The 12,573-nt window shown below is 46.7% G+C and overlaps 1 protein-coding gene across 1 annotated transcript in view; it reads right to left on the bottom strand.

Moving 5' to 3' along the window:
- IDH2 (isocitrate dehydrogenase 2 (NADP+), mitochondrial) overlaps positions 1-6,071 on the bottom strand; it is a 33,580-nt gene extending 27,509 nt beyond the window's left edge. The window contains exon 1 of the mRNA XM_006867130.1: positions 5,837-6,071. Coding sequence (XP_006867192.1) covers positions 5,837-5,951 — 115 coding nt within the window. The 5' untranslated portion in view covers positions 5,952-6,071. The remainder of the gene's footprint in view (positions 1-5,836) is intronic.
- Between the last annotated feature and the right edge of the window lie 6,502 nt (positions 6,072-12,573).

The raw sequence follows: 12,573 nt of genomic DNA on the forward strand, positions 1-12,573 counted from the left end.
GTGCTAGAGAATATTGAAAGTGCCATAGACTGCCAAAAGAACCAATAGATCTGTGTTGGAAGAAGTGCAGCCAGAATGCTCCTTAGAGGCCAGGATGGCCAAACTTGGTCTCTCATACTCTCATATTATCAGTAGGGACCAGTCACTGAAGAAGGATATCATGTTTAGTAAGGTGGAAGACCCCCAGCGAGACGTACTGGCAAAGTGGCAGCATCAGTGACAGCAAGCGTATCAACAGTTGTGAGGTTGGCCCAGGACCGGGCAGTGTTTCGTTCTGTTGTGCATAGGGTCACTATGAGTCAGTACCTACTTGATGGCACCTAACAACAACAACAAAAGTCCATAATCATAAAAAATATATTGGTTGGTTGGTTGGTTGGTTGGTTGGTTGTGTGCCGTGGAGTAGGTTCTGACTCACGGAGACCCTGCATAGGGTTTCCAAGGCTCATCTTTCAACAGCGGATTCGCTGGTGGTTTCAAACTGCAGACCTTAAGATGTCAGCTTGAAGACTAAGGTGCACCTGACCCAAGTCATGATATTTTCAAGCTGAGGTTAGCAGCCCAACTCATAAATGCCAATTGGTAGCCAAGGTTTGAAAATTAGAGATTTTACATACAAATCTAGATATGAAGTAGCTCTTGAAGAATCACTTCCTTCAGGCACGCTGAACTGGTGCTCACTCATCGCTGGGCTGAGAAGGTACCTCTGTCTTTTCAGTACAGGGGTCCAGCACATGGGAGTTTGAGATCCCTGTGTGTTGTTCAAGAAGTTCCACTCTGTCCCATGAGTCAGAACTCACTCAACAGTAACAAGTTGTTAATAGTCCCTGGGTGGTACAAACAGTTAAGTGTTCAACTACTAACCAAAAGGTTGTTGTTTCAAACCCAGTCAAAGGTACCTCAGAAGAAAAGCCTGGTGATGTACTTCTGAAAGGCCACAGTCATTGAAAACCCTATGGAACATCTAATCTACACACAAGATCACCATGAGCCAAAATCAATTCGACAGCAACTGGTTGGGTTTGGGTTTATCCCATGCACCTCTCAAGTAAAAACAAGCCGCATGAAGTCCAAGAAAGCTTCCAAACTAAGAACTACCATGAATCTCCAGGTGGCGTGTTGCACAAACACTGTCCTATTGGTAAGAGTGCAGGATGGGATTACACCAGCCGCAGGAGAGATTCACCTCTTCTCACCCCGCCTGGGGCTTCCTGGCATCTAACACTGAGTGGAAGGATTTCCAAACCTGTCCCCAATTTCTAGAGCTGCTCCTAATTCAAGGTTGGAGGTCCCTCCCACACAGCTACCCCCAAGTGTAACCACTTCTGCCACCCACGCTGCTCTCAGCGAAGAAGCTGATCAGCCAGCCAGCATGTCCCAGCAAAGGAGCAGAAAGTGGGCGAAATTCCACATTCCCAGACACTCGAGGCAATTCTGGAAGAGATTCCAATATTGTCCTTCACTGCCCTGTTTCTCTCTCACACCTGTATTAAGCTATCAACAAATCTATTCGTTCTTCCTTCAAAATCCATTCAGAAACCACTTTTTACTACTACTCACACCCCCACCCCAGACCCTGTGCTATCTATCACCCAGGTTCAAGCCACCAATAGCTCTCACCAGGTTTTTACAACAGCCTCCAACAGCAGCTGGCACTCAAGTTCACAACACTTCTCAGCTCCCCACAAGTCCTCCACAGACCCTGACCTCCTATCCTAACTTTTTCACCTCAGTATACTCTATGGTAGCGTAGTGGTTACAAAATCCGGCTACGAACCTCAAGGTCAGCAGTACAAAGCTACCAGCCGCTCCGCAGGAGAAAGATGAGGTTTTCTGCTCCAGTAAAGATTTACAGCCTCGGAAAACCTTTACAGGGTCGCTATGGGTCAGAACTGACCCAACAGCACTTAATAATAACAATAACATACTCTGTGAAGTCCTATACGGGGTCGTTATGGGAGGTGTGGCACTGCAGGATAATGCACTTGACCGCAAGGTCAGTTTAAACCACAAGGTTGGTGGTTCAAGCTCACCAGCTGCTCCTTGGAAACCCTATATAGGGTTGCTATGGGTCTGAATGGACTCAATGGCAATAACAACACAACACACTCTGTGGAGTCCTGGTGTGGCGCTGCAGGTTAATGTGCTGGACTGCAAAGTCAGTTTGAACTGCAAGGTCGGCAGTTCAAGTTTACCAGCTGCTCCTCAGAAACCCTATACAGGGTCACTATGAGTTGGAACAGACTCAATGGCACTTGCCCCGTCATATATTGTGTATATGGAGTCCTGGTGTGGCGCTGTGGGTTAATGCACCAGACTGTAAAGCCGTTTGAACTGTAAGGTCGGCAGTTCAAGCTCACTAGCTACTCCGTGGAAACCCTATACAGGGTCGCTATAGGTCGGAATCGACTCGACGGCACTTAACAACAACAACATACCATTCCATTAAACATTATATTGAAAGAAAGAAAAAAGTTGCTGTAGAATTGCCTCTGACTCATAGAGACCCCACAGTTTTCAGATTAGAACTGTACTCCATACATAGGGTTTTCAATGACTGAGTTTTCAGAAGTAGATCATCAGGCCTTTTTGCAAAGGCGCCTGAGTAGATCAGAACCGTCAGTATTGAGTGATTGTAGTCAGCTTCTCTTGTTTATTGTCTGTCCTCTTCAGCATTAGAACTGAAGCACCAGAAAGGCAGAAATTCTTGCCGGCCTTAGTCCCAGCTCTATTCCCAGCACCTAGCGTGGTACCTGGTATATATGTTGTTATTGATAAGTGCCATCAAACCGGATTGGACTCATAGCGACCCTGTATAGGACTTAGCCTGGTATATAGTTCTTGTTGTTGTTGTTGTTAAGTGCCGTCAAGTTGATTCTGACCCACAGCGATCCTATATAGGGTTTCCAAGGAGCAGCTGATGAGCTTGAACCACAGAACCTGTAGTTCAAATGACTTTGCAGTCTGATGCATTAGCCCACAGTGCCACACCAGGCATATAGTGGTGGTGGTGGTTATGTGCCGTGGAGTCGGAACCGACTCGATGGCACATAACAACAACAACAACAATCATTACAGGAGCAGACTGCCCTCATCTTTCTCCCGAGGAACCGCTGGTAGTTTCGTACTGCCGACCCTAAGGTTCGTAGCCCGATTCGTAAGCACTACGCTATTAGTGATGCAATAAATACCTGATGAAGGCATAAACGGAAGTCAGTTTCAGCCATTTCTGTCTGTGGTAAGGGTTGTCCAGACCTCACCTCCTGTTCCAATGACCTTACTGTCTCCCCTTCTGGAATGCATTGCCACACACATAGTCTGGGCTTCAGATTGCCCCAGATTCACTTAGATCATCACACATGTATGGATGGCATCTGTCCCAAGCATTGGTCTCCCTGCCTTGGATAAGGTCACAACTTAGAACATCCTCATATTTGGCAACCTGCTGGCATTTTTATTTAACACAGGGCTGCTAAAGTGTCAACCACAGAGCAGAAACATAGACCCTGCCTCTAAATAATCAGTTTTCGGCACATCATACCTTTAATGGCATCAACCCAAGAGGCCTCGACCTCCCTCACACAGAGGGCTTGGGGGCACACCCCAGTCTGTCCATAAAGGTTTTTCTTAAAACCTACTGACCCAAAAGGGAGTGTATTGGCTTTGTAGGACAAATGTTGGATGGCAAACCACAAGGTTGGCAGTTTGAGCCCACCAGCAGCACTGCGGAAGAAATATGAGGTTTTCTGCTTCCGCCAAGATTTACAGCCTCAGAAATCCTATACAGGGCATGAGTCAGAATGGATTCAATGGCACTAAACAACAACTGAAGCTAAGCATTTGTCGTTGTGAAATGTCATCGAGTTGGTTCCAACTCACAGGGACCCTGTATAGGGTTTCCGAGGTGGGTTTGAACCACCGATCTTGCATTATCCTGCAGCACACCCAGAATAGCTCAGGTGGGGCAACTATGGGCTTTAAATGGTGTAGTTATAATAAGACTCAGTGGAGACCAAATAAGACCAAATAAGCAGGTCTGTAAAACCTTGAATCATTAAATAATTTGTCCTGGAGACTAAGAATACAGGCAAGCAACCAAAAAGATATGAAAAATTAAAAGGCAGGCAGAGATAATTCATCTCCCAACTACAAGTGAAATAAACTAGTGCTAGAAAAGTATTTCTCCCTTGGAATGCATAAGCAGAGCCTGCCCACTCTTCCCCAAGTTCATTTATCTTCACGGTTTAGAACCGCTAGCAGCAGTCGCTGGAGGCCTATGGTGCCGCAACAACTAGAGACGTGTGGGAACCACGCCACAGCAGAGACACAGGACTGTTTTAGCCAAAAGCATATTCTTGTCATCACAGGGAATGCCAAGTATTCTGTCTCCAACAGTGTTGCCAGGTAACAAGCGGGTAGAGGTCACATTTGTATGGCCTAATGTCCAATTCAAACACCAGTCATTTTTCCCATTAATAACCAACCTGCTTGGGGACATTTGGAACTACTTGTCATAGATTGCTCTTTTTACGGAAATCCAGGTTCTAAGAAGCTCTGTGTATGTGTCTAGTTTGTTTGTTTACCATCAGTGCAGAAAAAAAGGGATGATTAGAGAATGCATCTAATTTCCACCCTATTTTGCTGAAGACCGTGCCATATGGAAATCTATGTTTGGGACCTGCGGGCACTTGGCACACTGAGTTGCAGGATTGATCTCTTAAGAGACAAAAGCAGAAATGCGCCTTTCTCATTGGCACATGAAGGCTGGGGCCCAAGCTCCACCTTTACACCCCCCCCCCCCCCCAGTTCTGGTTGACTGCTCCCACACTTGGTTAAAGATTACCTCCCCTGGCTGAGCCAGTCAGGTGGGCCCCACCCCCTCTTCTTCACTCTCTGGCTCATCCCAAGGGGCTCCTGGCCAGGTCAGGTTTCCGTGGCAACATGCATCAGACAGGGCCAAAGGACCTACATTGTTCCCAGTCTTTTGAAGCTGGTCTTGGAGGATCCTCAAAGGGAGGGAGCCGATGCCCACACGCCAGACAGAGCGGCCTGGGTAGGCAGCGGGGGTTTGGGTTAAGTGCTGCTTACTGTAATCTGGCTACTGTGTTCTCTCCTTAAGCAGGAAGCTAAGAGTACCCCAGAAGCTGTACAAACGATTCAAAAAAGTGACAGTTTGCTCAGGCTGCCAGGTTTGTTTGAAGCGGGAGCCTGGCAGAGCCAGCAGCGGCTGGAAAGAAAAGACAGATCGAGCTAGGGAGAAGGTCAGGCATGGAAACTGACGTGGTGGTGAAGGAGCCCGGGAATAGGAGAAAATACACAATAGACGAAAATAAAAAGGACGCTCCTCCAACTGTCTCGTAAACTGCTCCAAAAAAGGCTGACGTGGGCCCAACAGTGAAGAGGGATTAGCGCGCCTGGCAGAAAGGAAGTGGAAGTGAATGCCTCCCCCTAGCCGCCTTTGTCTGAGCAGCCGCGGCGCTGCAGCCCGAGGAACGGCTAGGGGTGCTCCATCACCCCTCAGTTGCGTACCTCCCTCCTAGTACGCAGGAAGACTAGGATACCTTCTGAACTCAGGAGCCCCCCAGTTCCCCCCTCCTGGCACAACTGGGGGGCGTAGGGCAGCCCGGAGCCCCCGCCTGCATACAGCTGCAGAGCCCGGCCCAGCGTCGCCAGGGCCACCAGTTGCCACCGTCGTCCTTCAAGTCTCCAAGACAGCTCCTGGAGCAGCGCGGGGAGAGGAGCCCCCCAGGCCCTTTGTGTGCCGGACTCGCGTGTGTCCCCAGCCCGCCCCGGAGCCACCAAGTCGCCCCGCCCGGCCCCTGCGCGCGGTACTCACAGTGGCGCCGCGGCTGCTCTTGCAAATTCGGGGCTGTCTGGGCTGCGGGCGCCCAGGCCGACCCAGCGCCAGGGACCCTGCAGAGCGAGCGTACGACCCGCAGGTAGCTAGCCATACCGAGCAGGCAAGCGAAATGTGGGAGGGCGAGATCCGAACGTGGGCCGCTACTCCCGGCTGCTTGGCCGCGGGCTGCCGCAGGGCCAGGCTAACGGCGGCCGCCCGGGCAGGACCGGGGTGGGGCCACCACTGCATTGGGCCTCGCCGGGGAGGAGGCGGTGCCAGGGACGGGCCCGACACCTCTTTGGACATCGTTGGAGCAGGGGTGGGCCGGAGCAAGGAGCCCGCGCTTCCGTGGGAGTTCAGGGCAGCCTTGCTGGACTGAGCGGGAGGCCTTTGAGACCGTTTGTGACCCGGCAGAATGCTTAAAAGTGGAAGATCGGAGGAGCCTGCTCGGGAGGCTAAACTCTCTCCTTGATGCCCCCTATAAACCAAGGTCTCAGTTGTTAACACGTTAGCTTAAACCCAAAAGTAAATCTTACAGAAGCCTTGTGTCCTCAGCGTTTGTAGGGATGAACCCTAAGGCGCATCAACGAAGGTGGGGAGACCATATTTTTGGGCTAAAACCATCAGTCTCCTCAACTAAGCTGTTGGATCCTCCTACCCCCTCCATATGCTGTGTACACTGATTGGAGTCAAGAGTTCAAATCCCTTTTCTGTCTGTCCCCAGGTCAAGCTTCAAGCCTCAAAGTCAGTTAGCATACTAAAGTAAATTTTCTTGTGTGTGAAGAGCGGATCATAACAATGCCAGTGGGTGAACAAATGTATGTTAACGGCTTGGTACACACGCAGTGAACAGTAGGAGCAACCACCAATGTTTATAACATTCCAGGTTCAGAGTCATGCTGTATGTGTGTGAATAAACAGTATCTAAGGGGGCAAACCGGTCCATTTTTGCCGGTTTTCATTCAAAGGGCAATACTGATTGGTTCTACAAATAACCAGTGTCTTTCTCTCCACCCACTTTATAGAAATGAGACACCAGCTGGGGCACTGGGTTTATTTAGAGAAACCTGACAGCACATACCCCTTCCCAGTCACACCAACTGACTCCAAACCCCCGCTCCCACTCTCTGTACTGTGTCCCCAGCTCCCTTCCCCACCCCACCCTTCACTGCCTCTAAACTTAAGTTGCCAGATGGAGCTGGGCCAGGAAACTAACCTTCAACTACAAACTTCAAAGCATCTCCGGCTACTGGCAGGCAGGCAGGCAGGTCCGCAGGCCATAGCTACTCCCTGGGGATCTACAATGTGCTGGGTCCAAGAGGGTGACTACTTTTGTACCCCTGATGTCTGATGCCTTGAGCCAGCTTGTCCCAGAAGCCCACATCCTCCTTTCCATCTTGTTCCCAGGTCCCATACTGGAAACACAAGTGGAGGCATTGGAAATGTCCTGCCATTTGATTTTCATACCTGTTGTTGTTGTTGTTGTTAGGTGCCATCAAGTCAGTATCGACTCATAGCAACCCTATGTACAACAGAACAAAATACTGCCCAGTCCTGGGCCAACCTCACAAATCATGCCTTGTTGTTGTTGTTAAGTGCCATCAAGTCGGTTCCAACCCATAACAACCCTGTACAGGAGCAGCTGGTGAGCTTGAACCGCCGACCTTACAGTTCAAACAGCTTTGCAGTCTGGTGCATTAACCCACAGCGCCACACCAGGGCTCCAGTATTATTCAGCAGTTTGGTCTTAGTATAAACACCTGTAAACTGGGGTCATGGTTCATCTGAGGATCCTTTTGACCCAAGCAATCAGATTCAGTTATTTATATCAAGGACAAACACTGCCAAAGAAGTCCTGGTGGTGTAGTGGGCTGCTTACCATAAGGTCTGCAGGTGAAACCCACGTCACTCCACAGGAAAATAGTAAAAGACGTTCTGCTCCCACAAAGATTTCAGCCTCGGAAACCCTGTGCAGGGTCACTATGAGTCGGAACCGACTCCACGGTACTTAACAACAACAAATGGAGCACAGTGCTACTCTGACATAAATAGGGCCACCAGGGGCTGAAATTCGTTCAACCAACAATTGGTTGGTTTCATGGACTCCTAGTGTGGCACTTAGGATCAGCCCTGGACAGCTAACCACAAGGTTGGCAGTTCAAACCCACCAGATGCTCCTTGGAAACCCTATACAAGGTCTCTATGAGTCAGAAACAACTCAACAACACTTAACAACAACAACAACAAACATCAGTTGTTTAGTTCTTGTCATGTTTAAGTCTACTGTAGAGCAAAAAATGCATATTGTAAGGGCAAATGCCAATTAAAAATAAGAGAGCTCTCATTCACTTTCAGGACTTACTCTAGAAAACTTATAGTTGTAATCTTTCTTTGTCTCTTTAACAATTATGTAAATCAAACATCTTTCCTCTGGAACATAGGAACCTCTACTTCCCAGTTTTCTGAGAAGCAATTAGTATAACTTTACCACTGGTAAAGAGTCTAGAAATTTAGCAATTATACCTTGAAAGTGTGAATGTAAAAGATTGTATCCATTTAGCTATATAAAACAGTAAGATTCATTTCTGTCTTTGAATCTCTCTAACAGATTGCCTGTGACGCACTGCATTCTGGTTTAATGTGTGTATTCAATTATAAAAGTGTTTTCTTTCTCTTCTATTTTCTGGGTTGGAAATAGATTTTGTTGGTTTTTTAAAAATTCTGTTTCCCCAACATTACATTCAGTCCCCACCCTCTGGGAGTCAGACAAACATCTCTGCAGTCCTCATACACAGCAGGAATATGCCTGCATGAAATGGGAGGCATCCGGCAAACAGATCATTTCTGATGAGGGAGATCCTAAGGAGCTTAGTGGAGGAGGGGCCCCCATCACAAGGTTCTTCAAGGATAGCTGAGATCTGAAGAAAGCTGGGCAAGCAGAGGACTTGCATTCCATCCATTGGGCCCTCCAGGGTGCTTAGTGGCTGCAGCATGTTCATTGGCAAGCACCAAATGCTTTTCCTTTAAACACCATCTTTCTCTGCAGTATCTATCTTTCAGGATTTGGTTATCACCAGGAATTCCAAACATCTGGTACTAGGGATAATGGGGACTTGGAGACAGGAGATCAGGACTAAGGAGAAGAGGCCAGGGTCTGTGAGTCAGTGGCAGGGCCCCGAAAGCAATGGGACCCTAGTAGTGGTGTGGGGAGTTGAGATGGGCAGAAATTGCAGCTGACTGGATGTGCGGCATAGAAGGATAGGAGTCAGAATGCCTTCAGCTTTCATGCCTGACTGGAAGAATTATAGTTGTTAAGTGCTGTCGAGTCGATTCCGACCCATAGTGATCCTGTATTGGGTTTCCAAGGAGCAGCTGGTGAACTTGAACCACCGACCTTGCCATTCAAGCGACTTTGCTGTCTGACGCATTAGCCCACAGTGCCACACCAGGACTCCGACTGGACTGGAAGAATAGTGACGCCATTAATAGTAATTGGGAAGGGGGGCGGAGGGGTGGAGGGTTGGCTGGAGGTGTGGACAGCAGAGCTATTTATGGCAGTTTCTAAATTGATTTCCCTGCCAACAGTCTATGCCTACCTCCCCCACCTAATCCACCTAGCCCCTGCTTCCAGCACTGACTTCCAGAAACACAACCCTGGACACTTTCTTAACAGCTCAAAAACCTCCAGCAGTTCCTCGCTGTCTAATACAATCAAATCTCAATCATTTGTAACTTTCTATGACCTTCCCCTCTCTACCATTCTTCTCTCTACTCTTCTCCGACCCAAACAACCATAAATTTAGCCATTCCCTAGTAGTACCTGCCCTACAGATTGAATAAGTAAGGTGAAAAGATACATCCCTAACACCTGTTTTTCCTTATTTTAAATCACGTGGTAGTGTTCCCTTGTTCTGTTTGTGCCACTGTCTCTTGGTCTACGTACAGGTTTCTCATGAGCACAATGAAGTCTTCTGGAGTTCCCATTCTTAGCAATGGTATCCATAGTTTGTTATGATCCACACAGTTAGATGCCTTTGCATAGTTAATAAAGCCTAAGTAATCATCTTTCTCATATTCTCTACTTTCAGCCAAGATCCATCTGACGTCAGAATACCCTTCATTCCATGTCCTCTTCTGAATCTGGTTTGAATTTTTGGCAGTTCCCTATTGATGTACCATTTAAAAATCATCTTCACCAAATTTTCACTTGTGTGTAATATTAAATAATATTGTTTGATGGTGTCCACATTCTGTTTGATCACCTTTCTTTGTAATGGACACACATATGGATCTCTTCCAGTCAGTTGGCCAGGTAGCTGTCTTCTGAATTTCTTGGTGTAAATGATTGAGTACATCCAGTGCTGCATCAGTTTGTTGAAAGATCCGTTTGTATAGTCCAAGAGACAGTAGCTCAAACAGAACAAGGGAACACTACTACATGGTTTAAAATCAGGAAGGATGTGTTTTAGGATTATATTCTTTCACCATACTTATTTGATTTATATGCAGGACAAATAATCTGAGATCCTGTAATATATGAAGAGGAATGCAGCATCATGATTGAAGGAAAATTCATTAGCAACATGTGATATGCAAATGACAAAACCTTGCTTGTTAAAAGCTAGGACAACTAGATTCACTTCCTGATGAAGATCAAAGACTACAGCCTTCAGTGTAAATGACACCTCAATATTAAATATATATATATATAAATCCTTACAACTGGACCAAACAAGCAATACCACAATAAAGGGAAAAGATTGAAGTCAGCAAAGCTTTCATCTTATTTGGATCCACTATCGATGTCCATGGAAGCAGCAGTCAAGAAATCTAACGATCCATTGCATTGGGCGAATCTGCTGCAAAAGACCTCTTTATCATGTTAGAAAGCAAAGATGGCACTTTGAGAAACAGTATCTGTTGGCTGAAGATATCTGTATGTATTAGGGTGTCATTTTGCCTCGGACAAGTAACTTCACCCCTTGAGACTCAGTTTCCTCACCTGCAATTTGTAATAATAACAGCACCCACTCTACTCCTAAAGGAGCTCTGGTAGCGTACTGGTTACGAATCGGGCTGTGAACCGCAAGGTCAGCAGTTTGAAACTACCAGCTGTTCCGCGGGAGAAAGATGAGGCTTTCTGCTCCCGTAAAGATTTACAGCCTCGGAAACCCTGTGCAAGGTCACTACGAGTCGGAACCGACTCCACGGCACATAACAACAACAACAACCACTCTACTATTCCTAGGGGGAAGGAGTCCCTTGGTGGTACAAACGATTAACAACTCGGCTACTAATCAGAAGCTGGGAGGGGTAAGTCCATATAAGGTACTGTGGAAGAAAACCTCACAATTGACTTCCCAAAACATCAACTATTGAAATCCCCATGGAGCACAGTTCTACTGTGACGTACATAGAGGACGTGAGTCTAAAGCTACTCGACAGCAATCTGGTTTATTCCTAGGGTAGATGTGAGGATTAAATAAACTCATGCAGATAAGATATTTATGATAATGCCTGGCACACATAAAAGAGACCTGTTGCTAGTGGTGGTAATTTTATCCATTCATTCACATCTATTCCACACCAATTTACTGAGCCTCTAGGACATGCCAGACGTGAATCAGTGATGGACAAGAGGGAATGGTCCTTGCCTGAGAGGACCACAGTTCACTGAGAATGGGGAGGAGGGGATGTGTAAACATCGTTTCAACATAGAGTGGATGGGCATGGTTGGAGAGTGCTGGTTAGTAGAACCTCTTTGTAGGATAATTCAGTGTCCGTTCTATTATAAAATGCACACCATCTTGGATCTAGCAATTCCACTTTTAGGAATTGACACTGTGGGCATAGTCACCAGAACATGCAGAGACATAATTACAAGGACATACTCTGCAGCGCTCGCTGCAGGAGAATGTGCTGGACCACAAGGTCGGTTTGAACCACAAAGTCAATGGTTCAAACCCACCAGGCGCTCCTCAGAAACCCTATACAGGTTTAATGTGAGCCAAAACCAACTCAACGGCACTAAACTACAAAACTCTACGGCACTGTAATATGGAAAAACTAGGAGCAACCAAAAGGTCCATCACCAGTTAAGAATAAGGCTAAAAGGAGAAAATGTGTATGGTATGAGTAAATAGGAACTCTCTGTACATTCTGTGGTTTGTTTGTTTTTTCTATAAACACAAAACTTGTGAAACATAAAGGCTATTAAAAATAATTTTATTTCATCAAGAATAAGGTAGACCTATGTTTGCTGATTATAGAAATGGAAAGTTATTCTATGTCAACTGAATACAGCAAATTTCAGAATCATATCACATCTTAGTTGCTATATATTGTTGTTGTTGAGCGCCATCGAGCTGGTTCCTACTCATAGCAACCCTGTACAGTAGAGTTTCCAAGGCACTAAATCATCAAGAGAGTGAAAAGCCTCATCTGTCTCCCATGGAGCGGCCTACATGACAAACCGAAGGCACATTAGCCAAAGTATATATGAGGGGCAAGTGGGATTATGGGAACCCCCAATTTCTACTTTATATATATTTGCTGTTGTTAAGTGCCATCAAGTTCAGTTCTGACCCATAGTGACCCTGTATAGGGTTTCCGAGGAACAGCTGGTAAGCTTGAACTACCAACCTGTGGTAGTTCAAACCGACTTTTCAGTCCAGCACATTAACCCACAGCACCATACGAGGACTCAATAACTCTCTCTCTCTCTCTCTCTCTCT

This window comes from Chrysochloris asiatica, unplaced genomic scaffold (assembly GCF_000296735.1).
Source record: "Chrysochloris asiatica unplaced genomic scaffold, ChrAsi1.0 scaffold00101, whole genome shotgun sequence".
In the NCBI taxonomy this organism is placed as follows: Eukaryota; Metazoa; Chordata; class Mammalia; order Afrosoricida; family Chrysochloridae; genus Chrysochloris; species Chrysochloris asiatica.